Source organism: Carassius gibelio, chromosome B7 (assembly GCF_023724105.1).
Source record: "Carassius gibelio isolate Cgi1373 ecotype wild population from Czech Republic chromosome B7, carGib1.2-hapl.c, whole genome shotgun sequence".
NCBI classification, from domain to species: Eukaryota; Metazoa; Chordata; class Actinopteri; order Cypriniformes; family Cyprinidae; genus Carassius; species Carassius gibelio.
The window spans coordinates 31,383,740-31,408,138 of NC_068402.1; the positions used below are offsets into that span (position 1 = coordinate 31,383,740).

The window sequence follows — 24,399 nt, forward strand, 5'->3', positions numbered from 1 at the left end:
TATATTTCTCATAAAACAACCTGAATGTAAGGGTAAGCCCTCCCCCTTGCACACTTTCCTTTGTGTTTATTCCAGATCTTGCTAGACCTTCGTGATGTTTACCAGGGATAGCTCTGTAGTTTGTCAAGCTCAGAAAGAAAGACTCAACCCCCTGAAACCCCCTCCACTACCTCCCAAAATATTTAACAATATTCAACCAGAGCTCAGAACTGTTCACTGGGGATGTTTTCTACTGCAGCAGATTTTCTCCGAAATACCCTGCTTGTGACCCCTTCACGGTCCTAGAGAAGATGTGATGTAAAGGAGAATTCTGTGCATGCTGGAGGTAACTATGCCTGCAGAGCATAACTAAAATCTTGATGTGCATGCCATGGCATGAAAACTTGAAAACAGTGATCATGTAGTGCATGCATTTATAATAAGAATTGTAAAGGAATAGTTCACCCAAAACAAATATTTTTCCCCATTTTGTTTTAAACTTATTTACATTTATTTCTTGTTTATGTATTTATTTGAGTAATTAGTTTACCTTTACTGTATGTAAAAAAAAAATAAAATAAAATAAAAATAAAAAAATAAATTTTAAAACAATGTTAAAAATTTTCTTTTGTAATTTGCCTTATGTTACACAAAATAAATTTTTGACGTTTCCATTTTTGGGTAAACTATCCCCATAACTGTCATTGGTCATTGGATCATTGGTCTCATGTATTGCAAAAAGGTGCAAATTAACTTCTAAAACAACTTTCAAGGGTCTGCTATTTTAAAAGATTTTAAGATTTGAACATTTTGACAAAACATTAAAACATTTTGTGATATATCTATGATATTGTACGATGATGCATTGATGTCACACACAAGATGTTATGTTGACATATTTTCTCGTTAAATTGACATCTTTCCTCATAATAACAAGATGTTTTCACATTAAAATGACGTCTTTTCTTGTAATAGTAAGATTCTTTTTCGTTAAAATGACATATTTTCTCGTAAAAACAATGTTTTCTCATTAAAACAACATATTTTCTTGTAAAAACGATGTTTTCTCATTAAAACAACATATTTTCCTCATAATAAAGATGTTTTATGTTATGTCATAAAAACGATATAATTATGCCATTAAAATGACATACAGTAGGTGGACAACCAGAATGTAAATTGCAGATGCAAACTGTTGCCTTAATTTTATTTGTTGCATCCATACAATATTTTTTAGAGTGTGAAATATAAATTCTCACAGAATGTACAGTATAGCCTATTCATTACCAATATATTGAAATATATATCTCTTTATGTTTTCTAAATCCCAAAACGGATTTATACATCAGTAAATTATCCATCTATGAACATGTTTTATAGGCTATTTTAGATTTGACAAAATACACATGCGTTACAGACGTTTGAAGACATTATATTTTCTAAACTTTCTGTGCTTTACAATGCACAAACCAGAAGAAACAATATCTACAGAGAAGGGTTAGCAATTCTGAAAACATAAAATATAAATTTTATTTAAATTTTCGTTTTTGTGTTTCAGAGGAAAAATCAGTGTTAAGGCATCTCTCCATTACGGACCGTTTTGAAAGCAGAACTTATGCAAACGCATATAAAATGCTTTAAAAACTTTAACAGAGATAAGGTTTTTCTAGTTATTAGTCGTTCATTTGCCATTATTCAACTAATCGCAGGTTTATATTAAATTTACCTCTATAATACATAATGAGCCTATATTCCGCGCTCAAGCATATGCATTAAGTTTGCCACAAAGCACAGGCAGAAGTAGCTTAATAATTGTTAAAAGGAGACATTTTAATTATTTATTAATAAACAAATTTTCCCTTTCGATACTTCACTCATACTGCGTATGGGGAAAAGCTCCTTTTTTCCTCGATACTGAAGCCTTTTTTCAATAACGCAGTGCAACTGCACTGCCATTGGTTTAATCTGTAAACTTTTTTAAACCAATGACAGCGCTGCGTAGCTGCGCGAGCCTGTGGCAATGCAGCGTGCCAAGGCCCGCCAGAATGGGCTGTGGCGAATGGCTATATAAGCAGGCAATCGCCAGAGGAAATCAGATCTTACTCCTTCAGCGACGACTTCACTTCGCTGGATCTTTGCTGAACGCCTTCGCCTGGAACGAGCTCTTGCCGTCGATGAGGCACCACAGCGGACCAGCTGAGACCGCCGACCGCCTGCAGCGCCGGCATTCTCGCAGACAGCTGCTCTTAGCGCCGATCTCGCGCCTCCGCTTCCCGCTTCAAGCCGCTTCTCAGCGATCTCCTGCCGCCATCCGGTGATCACAAAAGAGCTTTTTCCAGTGGTTTTCACCGCTCTAAAAGAGCGTTTCTAACGCCGTTTTAACGGCGGCGGCCATGCCGCGCCACAGCTGTGGCACATGCAGAGCCCCTCTGCATGATGACGACGGCCATGGTGAGTGTGTTTTCTGCCTGGGAAAACCCCACGCTGAGGCTGCACTCACTGAGACTTCATGCTGCTTTTGTGAGAGCATGAGTCTCGCCTCTCTGCACTCGCGGATTGCTTTCTTTAATGAAAGAAATGAATCAATCTTTTCCTGGCAAGCCGGCCAGGAAAAGACAGCGGGGAAGAGGGGCTCAGCGCCCGGATTTGGGTGAGCTCACGCCGGCTCAGCGCCTGCGTGCCTCACCCTCTCCAATGAGAGAGCCGTCCCCAGTCCTCTTCTCACGCCCAGAGCAGCGTCCCTCGGCTGAAGCGAGCAACCTTGTCTCTTTTGGCGGATCAGAGGATGAGCCGCTTGATGACTCCATGTCACTCGCGGCTTCTGAAACGGAGGACTGGGCCGGTGATTCTGACCCCGCCCACTTGCCGTCACTGGAGCCTATTGACGCCAGAGCTGGGATGGATGCCGAGCTTCTCCGCATCCTTTCCAAGGCCGTTGAGGAACTCCATCTGGAGTGGACCCCCCCTGAAGAGCCGACACGCAGCAGGCTGGACGAGTGGTACCTGCCAGGACGCCGCCAGACCAGCCACGGCCCAGGCCATTGGACGATCCATGGCCAACCTAGTTGTGCTGGAGCGCCACCTCTGGCTCAACCTAACAGAGATTAAGGAGAGCGACAAAGAGGCCTTTCTCGATGCCCCAGTCTCTCCATCCGGTCTCTTTGGGCCAGCCATAGAAGGTTTTACAGAGCACTTCACTGCAGCACAGAAGTCGTCCCAAGCCATGCGACACTTCCTGCCCAAGCGCTTAGACTCAGTCAATATGAGGGCGGTCATATCACCAGAGCGCACTCTGGTACTTAAGCAGCTCACAGCCTCTGTCAGGAACAAAGCCTGTTTCCATCTGAAGTTCTTTCAGAGGATGCTAGGGCTGATGGCTTCCGCCTCCCCAGTTTTACAGCTCGGCCTCCTACGAATGCGGCCCCTGCAATACTGGCTGAAACTCCGGGTCCCACCTCAAGCTTGGCAGCACGGCCGCTTTCGCATCAGGGTCAACCAGGCCTGTCTAGCAGCCCTGGAGCCTTGGATGAACCCTGTTGGTCAGTCGTGGAGTACCCCTACAGGCGGTTTCCAGAAGGATGGTGCTCTCAACAGATGCGTCCAACCGTGGTTGGGGTGCTCTGTGCGAGGGCAGACCAGCCTTCGCCCAATGATTCTAAGGTCATTTAAACCCAAGCATGGCTACGTACCTAAAGTGCTCTCGATGCCATTCAGAGCACAAGTAATTTCCCTCTCAGCTCTGCCTCCGTTGTCAGGTGAGCAGGAGCTGAATTTACTCTGCCCAGTGAGGGCTTTGAGGATATACGTTGAGCAGTCACAGCCGTTCAGGCAATCTGACCAGCTTTTTGTCTGCTTTGGTGGCCGCACCAAGGGGTCTTCGGTCTCAAAGCAACGCCTCTCGCATTGGATAGTTGAAGCTATCGCTCTATGTTACTCCTCTATGGGCCTTGAGTGCCCCATAGGAGTTAGAGCCCACTCTACTAGAGGGATGGCCTCTTCATGGGCCTGGTCTAGTGGTGTCTCTATCAAGGACATCTGTGAGGCGGCCAGCTGGTCCTCGCCGTCCACTTTTGTCAGATTCTATAACTTGGATATCCCGACCCTACATGCTTGGGTTCTTTCAGTTTGATATGACGGCCTCTAGCAGACTCCGTCATCATACCACCTCCAGGGAGCTAGCTCCCTCTTAGCAGTGTACCGTCAAGGGTTCGATGGCTCCGGCTCTCTCACTTATCCTCTGGACCCCAGGGTGTTCAAGATAAGTCTTATCGTTCCCTACCATGGCACGGCGCGGTTGAATTCGTTCCCCATATGCAGTATGAGTGAAGTATCGAAAGGGAACGTACTCGGTTACGAATGTAACCTCAGTTCCCTGAGATACGGAACGAGTACTGCGTTATATGCCGTGCCACGAGGCTGCGGGTTCAGTGTCGTCGCTTCAGTCGTACGACCTGATTTCCTCTGGCGATTGCCTGCTTATATAGCCATTCACCCCGCCCATTCTGGCGGGCTTTGGCACGCTGCATCGCTAGGCGTCGCTAGGCCCTTTTTAGGGGGGCTTCAGCCCCCCTAAACTTATGCCCAGCCCCCCTAAAAAATTATTTGATTAATTAGTGATCGCTTCAGTCCCCTTTAAAAACTCATTTGAGACGGTGGCAAGCTGCATCAAGTTCTGGCTCCTCCCCTGATCTGAGTCTGCATCGATTCAGCGCGTTTTTCAATCCACAGGGGCGCCGAGCAGAGCGAACATCAGAGAGTACAAGGTGTGTGTGTGTGTGTGTGTGCGTGCGTGTGCGCGTGTGTGCGTGTGTGTGTGCGTGCGTGTGTGTGTTCTCGCATCCAATACCAGTACGTCTTCGCTGCGTTCACTTTCAGCCTTTATCACAGTGTGACAGATGTTTTTTCTTCCAACAAAAATGAAGCGATTAACACCCATGAAAACATACTTTAGAAAACGATCATGATTTATTTTAATTTACTTTTTGAAATTGAAAACATATTATTGTGTATTTCGGCATTACATTATGCAGCCATGCAAAATAAATTATTAACGACACACATCATTGTCTGAAAGTACTAAATGGCACAGAGAGAGAAACATCATGTGGAGTTATTTTGTTTTCTATTATTAAACATAAATTTTGTATTACGTAATAATTAATCATTAGTGTATCATGATACATATATTAGAGTAAGAGTAAAGGGATCTGTGATTTTTTTTTAAAAAAAATTTAAGTAATTGATTTATAGAAGTGGCAAATTGATAATGATGTAATTTTTAATAAATATAAATAAATATAGAACAGATTAAACATATTGCCAATAGACAATTACATTAATACATGTTTTGTCTATATTCTTAATGAATATTAGCTGGTTAGTTAAATGATTTGAAATGAAATAAATGTTCAGGGGCTGACTTGATGTATAACCAACCGTATTGTTGATTATAAAGGCTAAAAAGCTAAAAATTAATAATAATAATAATAATAATAATAATAAAATATAATAATTTATATTTCATTGTAGATGGATATACAACATTTTTTTTGTCGTGCGGGAGTAGGTCTGCAAATGAGCAACAGTCAGGTGAGAATAGAACAGACAGCCTCACACACACACACACACACAATACCACTGTGTTCCCAAGATTCATTGCAGTCATTGAACCCTTATGTTGTTTTAATTTTCTGCCAATTTCCACGTACATTTCATAAGAAAAAGCAGTGGTATCATCAAAGGATAAACATGAATGTCCTAATACTGAATCAGGAAGTCTTTATTGTAAAAAAAAATAAATAAAAAAATAAAAAAATCTACATTCCCAATTCAAAATTTTCCAGTGACTGGTCACATCTAAAAAAGTGTATTAGTTTTTTTTACAGTGTTATATATGGCTCAGTCAGTACTCCTACTCCCATATATGAAATACAGGGAATACAATGGAATAGTGGATTGCAATAAGGTTAGTAGTATACAACCCTACCCTAATAGTAAAATAATATTTTTTAATCATACCCTTATTGGGGGCTGAGCCCCCCTAAAATCAAAATCTTAGAATCGCCCCTGGTCATTGGTTTAAAAAAGTTTACAGATTAAACCAATGGCAGTGCAGTTGCACTGTGTTACTGAAAAAAGGCTTCAGTATCGAGGAAAAAAGGAGCTTTTCCCCATACGCAGTATGAGTGAGGTATCTCAGGGAACCGAGGTTATGTTCGTAACCGAGTACGCTTTCTTGTCGGCTGCAAGATGAAATTCACAGTGCTGACTCTCTCCACATGGACGCACCTTTAGAGAGAAATGCAACCTTTACAGATTACATAATTCTTTAGTTTTGAATTGATTCGTTGAAAAGTAGATGTTTCAAGCTTTCTGTAGATATATTTCTCATGTATGTGAGACACCCCAATTTTCAGTTACTTAATTATCAAAAATTCGAGTGATCGACAGGGCGCCTCCCTGTCATGCATGCACATTAATAATTTTCACACAAACAATTGAATATGAATAATAATTCCCATTTTGCATATGCATTACAAAGTAAATAATTTTTTACATGCAATTATCCAAAATAAAACCAAACAAGATTTTTAATGAAGATAAAATATGTAGACAAATCACAATAAATGCTGCGAGTCGCACATCACGCACGCCACGCAAATCTTGCACTCTGATGAACGTGAGGACATTTTATTAATCAGTCAATTCTTTAGAGTTTCAAGGATTTAGCTAAATCTGCAGGTTTAATCTATTAATATCTTGTTTTAATTAGGCCTAATGGGAGCAAAATTATACAGTGCATCACGTTTTACAAAAAAAAAAAAGGAAATAATTTATAAAACGCAACAATTTCTTAATCAGTGTACAGACAAATATCTTTTTCCCAAGAAGTTATCTGTCAAAATAAAGGACAGGTAACAAATAACAAAGTAGTGTGTGACAAAAATGCACTCTGTTTTATTAAAGGAATTTTAAAATATAAATTAAAATATAGGCCTAATATGTGAGAATATTGACATTTTGCATATTAATCCATGTAGCCTAGCTCACTAAAATAGGCTACCACTTTTAATGCTCCGATGCAAAGTAAACCACAATTTCTTTAGAATAATATAACACATAATTCATATTATATTAATAATACTGCACACTTAATTATATGTTTCATATCTAAAATATGGTTTAATACTGTGTAGCTTAAGCTGCGTTTCCACCGCAGGAACTTTGGACTAGTACTCGTGTGTTTCCACCACAGGAACCAGGAACTAAATAAAATTCTGGGTAAAAAAATGCCCCCCAGAAAGTCCCTGCTGGCGAGGTGGTACTTTTTCAAAGTTCCTGAACTTTTGGGGGTGGGACTTGGGCGCTAAACGTGCTGATTAGCTCATGCAGCAATGTGATCTCAACCACCATTTATTCGGATAATTTTCAAAATATTACTGTTATTTTGTCATGAAATGTAATTTTAAAAGTATTTCAGGTGAGAATGTAGTTATTTAAAACTCAAATCTGTGGTTTATTCAAATGTTTTTTGCCGATTTCGGAGATGGTGAGCTACAAGCGATCAGCGGGAGCTCAGTGCTCATGTATCCACCGAGAGCAGACTCACCTCGGCTAGACCTTCTGACATTCACTGCTGGCTCTGATGTCTCTTTAGTGGTTAAACATAAAATAGAATTAGTTTTGGGTAAATCTATCAGGTTATCTTTGGGCTGTATTCAATTTATCTAAATGTTAAAATGAAAGTAAAAAAGGTAAAATTTGGCAAATTGATGTAAAATTTCGTTTCATTGTAATGGCTGTATAAATACACATTATTACAGTATTGTTCAAAATAATAGCAGTACAATGTGACTAACCAGAATAATCAAGGTTTTTAGTATATTTTTTATTGCTACGTGGCAAACAAGTTACCAGTAGGTTCAGTAGATTGTCAGAAAACAAACAAGACCCAGCATTCATGATATGCACGCTCTTAAGGCTGTGCAATTGGGCAATTAGTTAAAAGGGGTGTGTTCAAAAAAATAGCAGTGTCTACCTTTGACTGTACAAACTCAAAACTATTTTGTACAAACATTTTTTTTTTCTGGGATTTAGCAATCCTGTGAATCACTAAACTAATATTTAGTTGTATGACCACAGTTTTTTAAAACTGCTTGACATCTGTGTGGCATGGAGTCAACCAACTTGTGGCACCTCTCAGCTGTTATTCCACTCCATGATTCTTTAACAACATTCCACAATTCATTCACATTTTCTTGGTTTTGCTTCAGAAACAGCATTTTTGATATCACCCCACAAGTTCTCAATTGGATTAAGGTCTGGAGATTGGGCTGGCCACTCCATAACATTAATTTTGTTGGTTTGGAACCAAGACTTTGCCCGTTTACTAGTGTGTTTTGGGTCATTGTCTTGTTGAAACAACCATTTCAAGGGCATGTCCTCTTCAGCATAGGGCAACATGACCTCTTCAAGTATTTAAACATATGCAAACTGATCCATGATCCCTGGTATGCGATAAATAGGCCCAACACCATAGTAGGAGAAACATGCCCATATCATGATGCTTGCACCTCCATGCTTCACTGTCTTCACTGTGTACTGTGGCTTGAATTCAGAGTTTGGGGGTCGTCTCACAAACTGCCTGTGGCCCTTGGACCCAAAAAGAACAATTTTACTCTCATCAGTCCACAAAATGTTCCTCCATTTCTCTTTAGGCCAGTTGATGTGTTCTTTGGCAAATTGTAACCTCTTCTGCACATGCCTTTTTTTTAACAGAGGGACTTTGCGGGGGATTCTTGAAAATAGATTAGCTTCACACAGACGTCTTCTAACTGTCACAGTACTTACAGGTAACTCCAGACTGTCTTTGATCATCCTGGAGGTGATCATTGGCTGAGCCTTTGCCATTCTGGTTATTCTTCTATCCATTTTGATGGTTGTCTTCCGTTTTCTTCCACGTCTCTCTGGTTTTGCTCTCCGTTTTAAGGCATTGGAGATCATTTTAGCTGAACAGCCTATCATTTTTTGCACCTCTTTATAGGTTTTCCCCTCTCTAATCAACTTTTTAATCAAAGTACGCTGTTCTTCTGAACAATGTCTTGAACGACCCATTTTCCTCAGCTTTCAAATGCATGTTCAACAAGTGTTGGCTTCATCCTTAAATAGGGGCCACCTGATTCACACCTGTTTCTTCACAAAATTGATGACCTCAGTGATTGAATGCCACACTGCTATTTTTTTGAACACACCCCTTTCAACTAATTCAACTAATTGCCCAATTGCACAGCCTTAAGAGCGTGCATATCATGAATGCTGGGTCTCATTTGTTTTCTGAGAATCTACTGAACCTACTGGTAACTTGTTTGCCACGTAGCAATAAAAAAATATACGAAAAACCTTGATTATTCTGGTTAGTCACATTGTACTGCTATTATTTTGAACAATACTGTATGTTTAAATGAAAATGAAAGGAGGCAGTGGTATTTGATATCCTATTTAGTTTTATTGTAAATATAAAGAGAGGAAAATTGCTGTAGCCAAAGCGAGCTGACTGATGTTATCAAGTACACTGCTGTTTGCAGAATTACCGGATTTGCGTCGTCGCGGACATCACACTCCCGAGTTGAATTCTTGCGTCGTCGCGGACATCACACTCCCGAGTCGAATTCACAAAGTCTGAACTATGTACATCCAAAATCAGCATACTTTGTATTGAGAAACGTGTGCAGACCTACTTCACCAGTCTATTTGCCTAATCTTCCCTTAGATCAAGGTGGAAACACAGAAAGCAACAGGTCTGGGGGGAAAAAGTTCCTGGGAAAAAAAGTTCCTGTTACAAATGTTCCGGGTAATTTCGGTGGAAATGCAGCACTAGAGAAAATATAAGCACAGGCTCGTAGGCTTGACATTTATCCTGCTTAAATTTGTTCTAAGAAATGCTTAAAGGGGGGGGTGAAATGCTCGTTTTCACTCAATATCCTGTTAATCTTGAGTATCTATAGAGTAGTACTGCATCCTTCATAACTCCAAAAATTATTTAGTTTTATTATATTCATAAGAGGAAGATTGTACCGATTTTTCCCGGAAAAACACGAGTGCCTGGAGGCGTGACATGTGGGCGGAGCTAAAGAATCACGAGCGCCAGTAGGCTTTTGCGTTGAGAGTGTTTGGAAGCTGTGACAGCTGTGAAGGCTGAAACTGAACGAGAGCAGCAGCAGCAACGACTCGCTCCGAGCGGGGCTCGAACCCGGGTCTCCGATGGAAGGGGATGCACTAACAAGGAGGCAGAGATATTTTAAGCAGTTTTACTCACCGTCTGTGGTTCCAACACACAATCGTGACCCTTTTTCGTTGGGATTGCATCATCCTTAAGAAATAAACGATACGCAAATCCGTCGTCAAACTGGGCTTTGTTTGTAAAACAAGCATTTTAGAAATGCAGGGAACAAACACAAACACTTGCACAACTCCGTTGATGCTCTGTAAAAATAAACTCCATCCACTGGTCCCTTAATGCTGGTCCCTTAATCCCTTAAGTGCCCTCAGGACCCATATAAGGAAATTCCGCTCCATCTAACGTCACACAGAGCCATACTCGAAAAAAACTTTCCGAAACTTGTGACAAACCGGAAGGAGTATTTTTGGAACAGAAATACTCCTTCAAACGTACAACTTAATTTTTGAAACTTTGTCCATGTTTAGCATGGGAATCCAACTCTTTAACAGTGTAAAAAAACTCAGTATGCATGAAATAGCATTCCACCCCCCTTTAATAAGTACTAAACTTTCATCTGTGAATGTTAAATATTTTAACTACAGTGTTTTTCTTTAATTTTCCCCAACTGCAGCCGACAAATGTAACACATCGGCTAGGCAAAGCTGTCGGCTATTTGCGAAAATGTGCTTTGATGCGCTTTTTGATAATTTGTGGTTAAAGTGCCACTCAGCAATCAAAAGCTGCAAATACACTTTGCAGATATCACCATCTTCTTCATGTGCTTACTTGCATCTATACCATCAGGATATCATAAAAAAAGCTCTCTAGTGAAAGGCTTGATAAAACGCAAGCATCTGAACACTGTCCAGTATAATGGTATCATTCAAAGACAATCAAATGCAAGGACATTTCTGACAATATGTGTTTAGTGGGATTTTTCATGTAACTTTCATTTCTTGCATCCAGTGCACGTCCACTTGTGTCTCTGCAGTAGGCCTATTACATTGGTTTGACCCCACATTCAACCCCATTCTCTCTGTCTCTATTAAACCTGCTGTTAATAAATGATTTTACTGCCATATTTGTCTTGTTGATCGCTACACGGGACAAACTAAGCACTCAAAATTGTTTCCATTGGAAGACTGCATAGGACTTCTCTCCATCCAACGCTATCCACCATTGCACTGACTTTTGGGTTTACAATAGCAGCTGAGCTGTTTAATGTAGTGCATGGAATTATGTGAAGAAATAGAGTGTTGTTTGACTTATGACTGAAAGGTGAACCGAGTAGTTTAGTTTAGAGTGACTTGAGTGACCACATCTGGACAGTGTTTCAGCCCAGCTAGCTGACTTTGTGTGTTCATGCACATATAGTTGGGGACACTGTGACAAATGATGCTTGAAGTTTGTGAATGTTGCATGTGGTGTTGTAAAGGGGGGCAACAGGAATCCCACCATAAGCCCAGCATGTCCTGACATAAGTTCTAAGTCCCATCTTCTGTGTAAAGATAGTAGGAAGTGCCTGCCAAATGCAGCCACTGATAAATGAACTGAAAAAGAAAATATAAAAAGAAGAAGAAGAAGAAGAAAATATAAAAAATGTTTTATTGAAACATTGTCCAATACCGTTCACTCTCACTGACATACAGTCTCTCCAGAGACTGCCATTAGCTCAGCCAGGCCACCATGTATACAATGGAATCACATTTGTACCCAAGAGAGCACATATGCCTTCAGTGGTATCTCCCTCTCCCAGGAGAGAAGGAGGCACCATCTGCTGGTAAGGCTACACCATTGTGTACAGAGATGGTGTAGTGCTTAGGGGTGGGTCAGGGCTATTCAATATTAGGCAATAGGTTAGCAAAAGAGTTCAAAGGGACGAATTTCTGGTAAGGACTCTGAATTTTGTTATTTTAATAAAATCCAATGGTTTTGACATTTGCAATTTTTTAATATTTGTGCTTGACTGTACATACTGCATGCCCATTACGCAAATTGCATTTTACATAATATAGTGAACATTCAATTGCCATTAAAATGTATTTATTTATTTATTTATTTATTTATTTTTCAGTTGAAATTCAGCTTATAAAACAGTTAAATGTATAACAATTGTAAATGATAACAATGAAATATTATGTTGATTAAAATACTTTCAAATGTAGCTTGAACCATGCTACAATCACTAATTGACATGTCATGCGAACTACCCATATGGTATCCTTGGCATATTGATTCACTTGATGGAGTGGTTATGAGGAGAGTATTTCCTAATATCAAATGGCAGTAAAACATATATAATTGATACATTTTACATACAAGCGCCAAATGAATAAAAAAAAGTGATGTGATGTGACAGGATACTCATAATGTACCAAAATAGCTACAACTGTTACAAGTGTTATAATTACCTTGAGGTCTGATATTAAGGTATCTATCCAAATAACAAGCTTTAAGAGTTTTGTTTAACATTGCTTTGTGATAGACTTTCTTTTAATGTGTAAAGCCGCGTTCTCTGTGTGTGTGTGTGTGTGTGTGTGTGTAGGGAGAGAGAGAGAGAGAGAGAGATCCAGAGCGAGAGCGTGAGAGAGAGAGAGAGAGAGAGAGAGAGAGAGAGAGAGAGAGAGAGAGAGAGAGAGAGAGAGAGAGAGAGTAGTGCAGCCCGTGTAGACGCCGGTGGTGGTTGTGGTGGAAGTGTCTTTGTGACTGAACATCAGAATAGAGCAGGCGGATGATATCCACCGGCTGATCTGTGGAGGCAGAATGGAGTTCTATCCTCCAGAAAAAGAAGGGATGATGGAGGCTTGGCTTGACGACAACCTAGAGTTCGCACATTCTTATTTTGTACGAAAGGCTTCTCGGTAAGTTCAACGGCTAGTTCAGTTGAAAGACATGTAGTCCTGTAATGAGGCTGTATACCCGCTTGCTGCAGCTGCGCAACGCAGCGTTCCATTTCCTTATCATCGCCAAATAATTTCAACCTTATCTTTAGCTGCTTTAAAGTTTGCGTTGTTTGTAAAGGAAAGTGTAAGTATTTATTGCCTTTTTTTTCTTGTGAACTCCGATGGAAACATAATTTGGAACTCGTTTGTTAGAGGAATTAATCATATCTTAGGTTGTGTCTAGCAATTTCACAATGTAGCTACGGGTGTTTTTATGTGACATATTCCCGTCGTTGATATACACTACTCTGATGTATAGCTACTCATTGCTTACACTGTTTAATCAATAACAACCAACAAACAAAGGTGTGAACTTTTATATATTGAAGTGATTGATATATTGATGGATTTGATGTTCTTTATGCACTTTAATGCAGAGCTTTAAACAAATAATTTGCCTTAACTATGATATCAGATTAATTAACACACCTCCATGTCCAGACAACTATGTGCTCAGAAAATTATGTCCAGTACTGGTGAAATTTTGAGGAAGAAGATCAGACATAACACATAATGAAAAAAAAGCAACCTGCTTTCATTAGAACACATATATTTTCCAGTTCTGCAGTTTCATATGAATGTGTATGATTTGATTCATACAAAAGTGTAAACGTTTAAAAAAAAAAAAAAAAAAAAAAAAAAAAAACCCAAAAGAAATGTTGGGTGTAAGCAGATCATACAAAAATTTATGAATCATAGGAATTCATACAAATTTGCCATCTATATTGCCAAAATACAAAAGTAGTTTAGAATTAGATTGAGACTGTTGAAATTTTTTACAAATTCTATCAAACCTTGTGCTGTTCCTGGCTGTGTGTCTGCCCTTTGGGAATCCCCAAAATTAACTGATTAATTTTTACGTTTTATTTGCTTTTACTCAATTATATTTTTCTTTAACACCTGGCCAGCTGTTTGTTTGCTTGTTTAATTAATGATTAATGTATTCATTTATTACCACTGAAAAAAACAACCCATGCAAATCCTATACTATTTGATTGGTCAGAACAAATTAAGACTTCTTAGCATGAGCAACTTTAGATGAATTTACTAACTTTAGGAAATGGTTGGATGGTGTCTCTTCAAAGGGAATGTTGTTTATTTAAACTATTCTAGCCAAGGACATTTTAGGTTGGGTCCACTGAGACTATGGTGGTTTGAATATCCTACCCCAATAATAAACATTTTATTGAAAACATTTGTTACAGGCTATTTTAATGCTTTAATTGTAGTGTTAGTTTAATAAAAGCCACTACATCAGTGTTGTTTTGACAGATTTGGAAATAATCTATCAGCAAATGTTATGATTGTGGGTTGTTATATGCTCCAGTGTTTTCCATTTGAGCTGCTTAACTCAATGTCTCGTTCAACTTTCAATGAAAACTTCGAGAAAGTTACGTAGAACCTTTGCAACAGTTCATTATATAGATAGGTCCAGTCTAGCAAACTGCTCATAAAACCTTGAAATAACTGAGGTGAACTGTGACAGTTTTCTACACTGCTGTTTTATCTTGCTGGTCAACTGTTTGTGGATGAGATTTTCCAGCTGAGTAGCAGAGACATTATAAGAGGAAGCCATATGGCAGCTCTAGGAATGGAAGTTCCACCTTAAAATGATTGCGTTTGTTTACTGTATAATATGCATGCAAATTCATTTGACCAGCATGAAAGGTATAGAAAATCTTATGAGGGCAGATTTTAGAAGCCGAACTTGTATGAGTGTTATACCTACCTAGGAAATAGCTGCTTGGTTGTATTACCAAGATAAATACCTAATGAGCTTTGTGACTAGGTGTATTCAGATTAGGCAGTTACTGAGATTTAGTTTTGAATTGGAATTGTTGCTTTTTTAGGTCAAGAGCTTGCTGAGCTAATGTTTTTGGTTAATGTTTTTTTTTTTTTTTTAAGGGAAATGGTAAACGCATGGTTTGCTGAACGTGTCCACTCCATTCAGCCATCTCGGGAAGCATCAAAAGCTCTGCCTGAACCTTTATCGGCCATCCATCCACTGGGTCCAACTGATGCACCTTCTCCAAGTCCAGCTCCATCCACCCCTACACGAAAGATCTCTGCATCTGAGTTTGATAGGCCACTTCGCCCCATTGTTGTGAAAGACGCTGAGGGTTCGCTTACTTTTCTTAGTGATACAGAAAGGGTGCAAATGCCACTTCCTCCTCCCCAGCGGCCTGGCTCAGGCAGTGGGACAGATGAGGGTGGAGGCATTATGGACTCAGGAGTTCGTGAAAACGGGGACCGCTGTGCTCGTCTGTTGGAGCTTGTACGTGATGTTTCAAGTCACTTGGACCTTACTGTCCTCTGCCACAGGATCTTCTTACACACTCACGAGTTGATAGCAGCAGATCGCTATTCGTTGTTCTTGGTTGGAGAGGACAGTTCAAACAGGAAGTTCCTTGTTAGCCGGCTATTTGATGTCGCAGAAGGATCCACTCTTGAGGAGGCTTCCAACAGTGGTATTCGCCTAGAATGGAACAAAGGAATTGTGGGGTATGTGGCAGCCACTGGACAGCCTCTGAACATCAAGAATGCATATGAGGTGAGGCTCTGTCATTTCACCTGCTGTTTGCCATTTCAGTGTTTTATTCCTTAAAGACTATACATTAGAAAGCCTACATTTGTTGATATTGTGAACATTTGACCCACGTGAAATAAAAAATTGTGACATTTTAAATACATCAAATCAAAATAAATACAAATTGAAAAAAGATAAGTAGAAATTACTGGTCATGAGATGGGCTAGTTGTTAAACGACAACTAAGACAAATTTGTGTTTCTTCCATCAGACTGTATCATCACCTTTTGATCTTATAATAAAACATTGGATAGAGAAATGTTTGGATTTACCTGCATATCTCAATAATTAGATAGAATTTCTGACAGCAGTTTTATTAAAACATTCTCCTCTTATCGGATTCCTCTGTGTTACCTTGTGCATAAGGTGTCATTTGCATAAGGACCACTTTGGTTTCAGAGGCTGAAATAAAATTTACTCCTTTATAATACCCTCCAGTACTAATAAAAGTATTTCCTCAGAAATGCAATTTAGGCTATATCTCTTAAGGCCTTTGATTAGATTTAAATGTTATGCAATTCAGTTGCTAACCAACAGTTTGTATAATGATGGCTGGTATTTTTAGCTCTTTGTAATTTAGTTTAGTCGTGTTTCTACAGAGAGAGGGAAAGGAAAAAGAGGTAAAGAGAAAGATAGTGTGAAAGAGAAAGAATAATAGAATAAAATGAAGATCTTAATTTTTAACAGTATGTATCTTAAAACGCTAAAATTAAGGTTAAGATTAACCATGTTTGACAATGAAATTAAAGTGTTTAATGGTTTTGTTGTAAGACACTGTTTCATATAAAGTGTCAGTGTTTTCGCATATCACAACAGGGTAAAATTAAAAAAAGAACACTAGGTCCTCATGGTGCCATTAAACGCCATCTGTCTCTCAATCAAACATATTTGTTTACTTAAAGTTTGTAATTTCTGTGTCAATAACGGTGCAAAACAGAACTGCAGTTGCTCGGGTGTTGCACACACACACCTAGATGTTCACAATTGGAAATCTGTCATGTGTGCTCAGGAACACAGTTGTTTTTGAGCCACAAGAAATGAAGAATAAAATGGCGTCATGACAGTGATGATAGGCTGGTGGTATCACAACAACAGACACAAAGTCCCAAGGCATTCTAATCAGGCATACCCTACCCTGCGACCTGAGCTAAACACTGAAAAACAAATTCAACATATTTGATAAATTGATTATTTATGTATTTATTTATGGTAAACCATTACTTATCTGAATATTGAATAAATAAGCTTTCCATATTAGGATCGGACAGTATTTTCCGAGATAGAACTGTTTGAAAATCTGGAATCTGAGGGTGAAAAAAAAAAAAAAAAAAAATATCTGAGAAAATTCCCTTTGAAATTGTCCAAATGAATTATTAGCAATGCATATTACTAATCAAAAATTAAGTTTTAATATATTTACGGTAGGAAATTTACAAAATATCTTCATAGAACATTTTTCTTTCTTTAATATCCTAATGATTTTTGGCATAAAAGAAAAATCGATAATTTTTGGCTATTGCTAAAAATATACCCCAGTGACTTAAAAAGGTTTTGTGGTACAGGGTCACATTTATGACTAAGTTGTATTTCTAGGGTGCATAGGATGGATTTTTTATTTGTATTTTTTTAAATTGAACTATGTAAAAAAAAAAAAAAAAAAAACTACATTGTCTAACGAAATGGGCAGCTGATTTTTTAAATAGTGATATTACGGCAAGTTATAATTAGCTGGATAAATGGGAATTGTGGTTGATTTATTTCCTCTCCTTCAGGATCCACGTTTTAATGCAGAGGTGGACCAAATTACAGGATATAAGACTCAGAGCATCTTGTGTTTACCCATCAAAAATCACAGAGATGAGGTGAGAGATGAAGTTAAACATAAAAAGTGCCTGAACTGAACTGAATATTTGCAACATTTGCTATTAAAACTTAACTGCTACATTTTATTAATGCTTAAAGGTTGTCGGAGTAGCACAAGCAATCAATAAAAGGTGTGGAGAGAACAGTGCCTTCACAGAACAGGATGAGAGGGTGAAACATTTGCACATTTCAGTTTATACTGTAGTTATTTTATATTTTCTGTCATTTTATTATAATAATTTGTCATTTTTCATCTCAACAGGACTTTTCCTCGTACCTGGCTTTCTCTGGTATAGTACTACACAATGCACAACTCTATGAGACATCACAGCTGGAGAACAGGCGAAACCAGGTATTTTTCCACATTTTAGTAGAAATAAATTTTGTATAGGCATGTCTGAACAGTAACTTGGCTATAAGCAGTGATCATGGTTTGGGGTGTTTTTTTAGGTGTTGTTGGATCTGGCTAGTCTGATCTTTGAAGAGCAGCAGTCTTTGGAGGTCTTACTGAGGAAAACCGTGGCTACCATCTTGTCTTTCATGCAGGCCCAAGAATGCACTGTCTTCATTTCTGACAGGGAAACAGCTGTAAGACCAAAATATCTCATCACATTTATTTCCAAAACACCAAAAACTTTTAAAGAACTCTTATGATCATAAAACATGGAAATATCAAGCATGTTTTGCATTTCTTTGCTATGACCAAGATATTGCCTATCCAAAATATCCCTTTAGGATACTTGAAAACAATTTAAGCTTGGGCTTTAAACAGCATGCCTTTTTGACATCTGGATTTTTAGCCTAAAGCAAAAGATTTGCTTGTAGTTGAGACTAAATGTTCTAAAAGAGAATTAAATATATCAGCTTTTATCAGTGGAGGCATAGTGAGAACATTGAGGCCGCAGCAAGCAATATTTTTGAAAGAGGGTCTCTACGGTGTTTGGAGGGGAGTGGGTTTATATCAAAGATTCAGGACGAGATGAGCAGATACTGGTTCTGCTGATACTACCAAACAAAAGAATATTGTTCGCAATATTCCAAAACAATGGCTCAAAAAACAAAACACTGAGAACCACTGAGCTATGGGTTGTTTAGAAGATAAAATTTTTTTGGTTAATTTAGAAAAACACATTTTAATTAGATTAATTACATAACATTATGGTGTATCTCTGTAGGCCTAACTAATGTCTAAAGTGCAATTTATTATTTTACATTTTACCTCAATACGATTACAATTTATTTGTTAATAGTTCGCCAATGCTAATGTACTACATTTAGGCATTTTAAAAGAGAGGCTGAGGATATTTACATAGCTGAGTGCGAGAGTTAAGAAACACTTTATAGCAGACTCGCTAGCAGAGAACTTCACTCAAATTGCTTCCTTATTTGCCACAGCCAAAGAAATATGGCAACAAATACACATGCACCTCATATACCGAAAACACCTGATATAAAAAAAATAAAAATAAAAAAAATTCTGAAGGAACTACCAGTGCTTTCTGAATACATGTGCATCTCAGTAAATTAAAATGTAATGGAACAGTTCATTTATTTCAGTAATTCAACTCAAATTGTGAAACTTATGTATTAAATAATTGCTTTAATTACTGCCTCAATTCAGCGTGGCATGGAGGTGATCAGTTTGTGGCACTACTGAGGTGGTATGGAAGCTCAGGTTTCTTTGACAATGCCCTTCAGCTCATCTGCATTTTTTGGTCTCTTGTTTCTCATTTTTCTCTTGACAATCAGGTCTGGTGAGTTTGCTGGCTAGTCAAGCACACCAACAGGCAGATGCCAAATCCTGCTGGAAAATGAAATCAGCATCTTCAAAAAGCTGGCTAATAAGTTCTTGGTAAACGGGTGCAGTGCCTTTGGTTTTCAAAACACAATGGACCAACACCAGCAGATGACATTGCACCCCAAATCATCACAGACTGTGGAAACTTAACACTGGACTTCAAGCAACTTGGGCTATGAGCTTCTCCACCTTTCCGCCAGACTCCTTCAGCTTGTTTTCCAAGTGAAATACAAAACTTGCTCTCATCTGAAAAGAGGAGCTTTGACCACTGGGCAACAGTCCAGTTCTTCTTCTCCTTAGCCCAGGTTAGACACCTCTGACGTTGTCTGTGGTTCAGAAAATTCCTTGACACGTCTGTGTGGTCTTGATGCCTTGACCCCAGCCTCAGTCCATTCCTTGTGAACTTGGCCATAGCCAGGCGTTGAAAATTAGTGTGGTCCAGGGGGTTTCTATAATAACCCCCTTATTATAGAATTGTGCTTTAATAACCCCTATAAATACAACTAATTATATACACTAACACTTGAAAAGAGACAGAAATGTAGATGTTTTTGGAGGGATGCCCATTTTTAAATCATACCCCATTTTATTGTTAATATTGTGAAAAGGTTCAATATTGAAGACACCTGGTGACACATTCTGAACAGCTTATTAACTCAAAACACCTGCAAAGGCCTTTAAATGGTCTCTCAGTCTAGTTATGTAGGCTACTGCTTACTTGACGACCATTGACACCTTGCACAAGGAGGGCAAGACACAAAAGGTCAATGCAAAAGAGGCTGGCTGTTCACAGAGCTCTGTGTCCAAGCACTTTAATAGAGAATCGAAGGGAAGGAAAATGTGTGGTAGAAAAAAAGTGTACAAGCAATAGGTATAACCGCACCCTGGAGAGTATTGTGAAACAAAACCCATTCAAAAATGTGGGGGAGATTCACAAAGAGTGGACTGCAGCTGGAGTCAGTGCTTCAAGAACCACTACACACAGACATATGCAAGACATGGGTTTCAGCTGTTGCATTCCTTGTGTCATGCCACTCTTGAACAATAGACAGCATCAGAAGCGTCTTGCTTCAAAAAGGACTGGACTGCTGCTGAGTGGTCCAAAGTTATGTTCTCTGATTAAAGTAAATTTTGCATTTCCTTTGGAAATCAGGGTCCCAGAGTCTGGAGGAAGAGAGGAGAGGCACACAATCCACGTTGCTTGAGGTCCAATGTAAAGTTTCCACACTCAGTGATGGTTTGGGGTGACATGTCATGTGCTGGTGTTGGTCCACTGTGTTTTCTGAGGTCAAGGTCAACACAGCCGTATACCCGGAAGTTTAAGAGCACTTCATGCTTCCTGCTGCTGACCAACTTTATGGAGATGCAGATTTCATTTTCCAACAGGACTTGGCACCTGCACACAGTGCCAAAGCTACCAGTACCTGGTTTAAGGACCATGGTATCCCTGTTCTTAATTGGCCAGCAAACTTACCTGACCTTAACCCCATAAAAAATTTACGGGGTATTGTAAAGAGGAAGATGCGATATGCCAGACTTTAGAATACAGAAGAGCTGAAGGCCACTATCAGAGCAACCTGGGCTCTCATAACACCTGAGCAGTGCCACAGACTGAGCGACTCCACATTGCTGCAGTAATACAGGCAAAAGGAGCCCCAACTAAGTATTGAGTGCTATACATGCTCATACTTTTCATGTTCATACTTTTCAGTTGGCCAAGATTTCTAAAAATCTTATCTTTTTATTGGTCTTAAAGGTGCAGTAGGTAACTTTTGTAAAAATATATTTTTTACATGTTTGTTAAACCTGTCATTATGTCTTGACAGTAGAATATGAGACAGATAATCTGGGAACAAATCAAGCTCCTCTGGCTCCTCCCAGTGGTCCTATTGCCATTTGCAGAAATTCATCCACTCCCGGTAAAAAACAACCAATCAGAGCTGCGGTCCGTAACTTTGTTTGTGTTCAAAATGTAGAAAAATATATATAATAAGCGAGTACACCATGAATCCATTTTCCAAACCGTGTTTTTAGCTTGTCCTGAATCACTAGGGTGCACCTGTAATAAGTGTTTATATTCGGACTATTTTAGATTGCTTCGGGGGTACAGCGGGGGAGTAACCCAAGTACCTTTGTGATTCTTCTGTGTGTAATGAATGAATATAACATACAAGTTTCACTTTTTGAATGGAATTAGTTAAATAAATCAACTTTTTGATGATATTACAATTTTGTGAAATGAATTTAATACATTTCAATATATTGCCACTTTGCAAATACTGTACCAAGAAAACATTACGTATTCTGGAAAAATGCACTTCTGTTAAGATAAAAGAGAAATCTACAGTATTACATGAAAAGCTGGGAAAACCTTTCGGTGGAATCACAAAGAAGTGTAGATGAGTCATGTTTTTTTTTTTTTTAACTAATGAACCCTTCCTTCCCTTTGAGCAATCAGGAAAAGCTCTCATTCAGTAGTGTTCCACCTCACTGGGCATGTGTGTTTTTAAAGGTGTACTGACTGTATGTGCAATGTTCCCTATATTTGGCTTTGCAAACAACCCAAAATCACTGCTCTACGAATGTGCACCTATTTGTTAGGTTGGTTCATGAGTATTGCGCTTCATGTGTTAATTAAAACACCATGAATGCCTGATTGTCTGAATTATTTACAATTATTTCATTTGCAATGATGTTGAGGTAGAATCATTAATATGAATGTGGTAAAATTTTGTTTATAGTCAAAGCAGACAGGGGCATAGAATTACCATTACCAGTAACTAGAGGTGCTCCGATCACGATCGGCCGATCGTTATGCGTATCTCATCAGTAAAGCCGGTTTTCTAATCAGCAGTTAATTCCATCAGGTGCGTGATTTCACATAGAGCAGCTGTTACTACACAGAGCCGTTGTTAATAGAGAAGATGCGCAAATCACGTTAATTTTCAGCGTTTATTGGCCCATCTTCTCTATTAACAACGGCTCTGTGTAGTAACAGCTGCTCTATGTGAAATCACGCACCTGATGGAATTAACCGCTGATTAGAAAACCGGCTTTACTGAGGAGATACGCATTAACGATCGGCCGATCGTGATCGGAGCACCCCTACCAGTAACATTGGAACATTACCTTCAATTACCTAGTCCAGTTTATTATGTATTACAAAAGGTCAGACATTATAGGCCACATTTAGGCTACGCAAGTGAACCCAATTAAAGTTTCTAGTTATTAGTGTTAATGGAGAATGTCCATAGTCCATATTTGTCAACATTTCCAAAATACGAAGGAACTGCATTCTACATTTTTATATTTAAGTTGTCTAGATAGTTGAGCTGTTGTGATGAAGGTAGTATCATGTAGAAAGACTTGATCTCTTCAGAGAGAGTTCCGTTTTTTAGATGTGTATCATAATTCAAAGGTTATTTGTTGACCTAGAAACCTAGTTCTCCATACTCTGTTCATAAAAAAAGCTCTGGTTTTCCTCAACTTGACACACAGTTTTTATAGTCTTTGGAAGTAGTCCAGATATAAAGTAGAAAGACAGCTTGTTAATTTTATGAATTCATTATCCAGGTCACAGTGATAGCGAGTGTTATGGAAAGAGATTAACCATTGTGAAAAACTGAGTTCAGCAGTCTTCCTAACCATGGCAGTTTTCACCTCTTGAAGTGCATTTGAATGGCACCTTAATTTATTAAGAAACTGTCCTCCTAGTATCTTCAAATTTGGAAAGAGTAGCTGTTGCAAAGGAAAGACAAGTTAGTTGAGAAACCCATATTCTAAGTCTGTTATGATATCTGGAATGTGGAAATGAACCTTGTTTATTGCACAGAACCACTGTGAACATTTTTGTTATGACTGCTTGCAAAATGCTTTTCATACTGAACTTTGCTCCATAACTGTATACTTGTCATGAGCTGGAAATTCTAACCCTTTCAGAAATGCACAAACACAGGCACATTAAACTATGTGACTGCAGATATTCAATGTTAAGTTTACACAGGCAGCCAGACACTAATAGCATTAAAAAGCCTCAGAAATACTGGCTAAACCTCCTCAAAGTTTACCTCTGTGAGTGAAACTGCAGAGTAAGTAATTGCTGTTCTGCTTGTGTTACAGAACACTTTCTCCAGTGTGTTTCACATGGAATATGAGGAGCTTGCAGGATCCATGGACTTCCCAAACAGGTGGGGTTATCATAAAAAAGAAGATGTAATGTAAAAAGAAAATGCAAGACAAAGTCCCTTAGCTTGTAAAAACAAAAATATGTTTATAGTTCTGAATTTACAATAGGAGTCTATGGGACAAGGTGCTGCACTACAATAAATGTTAAAATGTACACTATTTCAAAACCACAAGTTTAAAGAATAGAATTGAATAGAATAGAAAGAAAAAAGAATAGAATTGTTTCATCAAATTATTTCCATAGATTCTTACATTACCAGTGTCATCACATTCAAATAAAATGTGATAAAAAGTTTAAAATAACTGGGCTAAAATGTATATATCAAAAATTATGACTGCAGAAATATGTCAATTCAGTACACACATTATCCCACGGGTCACAATTTTTATGGACCATAAAACAATTTTTCACACACTTTTTCAAAAAAAATTAAAAAAATTAAAAAAATTTTTTGGATTAAACAGTTTAAGTTGTATTGAATGTGGAACCTTACATTTACTGTTCTATAGCTCATCTAATTGAAGAAAAATAATTTAGTTTTGATAGTTGAATAATAGTACAGTGTTGAATAAAGTTATTGATTGGTTATGTAGTATGCAAAAACCTTAAAAATTTTAGATTTTAATATGCATTTTACTAGGTTAAACATCTTTTTATTTGAAAATTCAGCAATGTTTTTAGTCATAATCTTAATAAACTAGAGTAAAAGAGTAGGTTTACAAGTGGCACGACCAATCAAATCCAACCTGGTTTAGATCAGGTTCAGCAGGTTTCAGTGTATCGACTCAGAGTTTGATGCAGAGTTTGTGATTAACTCTGGAGCGT

General features: G+C 38.4%; 1 protein-coding gene across 4 annotated transcripts in view; it reads left to right on the forward strand.

Moving 5' to 3' along the window:
• The window catches only part of pde5ab (phosphodiesterase 5A, cGMP-specific, b), a 55,184-nt gene that overhangs the window by 8,775 nt on the left and 22,010 nt on the right, over positions 1-24,399 (forward strand). For 2 of the 4 annotated variants that reach the window (XM_052560195.1, XM_052560196.1), the window contains exons 1-7: positions 12,864-13,059; positions 15,046-15,691; positions 17,500-17,589; positions 17,690-17,761; positions 17,853-17,942; positions 18,041-18,178; positions 23,508-23,575. In XM_052560195.1, the coding sequence (XP_052416155.1) occupies positions 12,962-13,059; positions 15,046-15,691; positions 17,500-17,589; positions 17,690-17,761; positions 17,853-17,942; positions 18,041-18,178; positions 23,508-23,575 (1,202 nt within the window). In that variant the 5' untranslated portion in view covers positions 12,864-12,961. Of the gene's footprint in view, positions 1-180; positions 326-12,863; positions 13,060-15,045; positions 15,692-17,499; positions 17,590-17,689; positions 17,762-17,852; positions 17,943-18,040; positions 18,179-23,507; positions 23,576-24,399 lie in introns of those variants that run through there. The other 2 variants (XM_052560198.1, XM_052560197.1) reach the window with 2 other exon arrangements.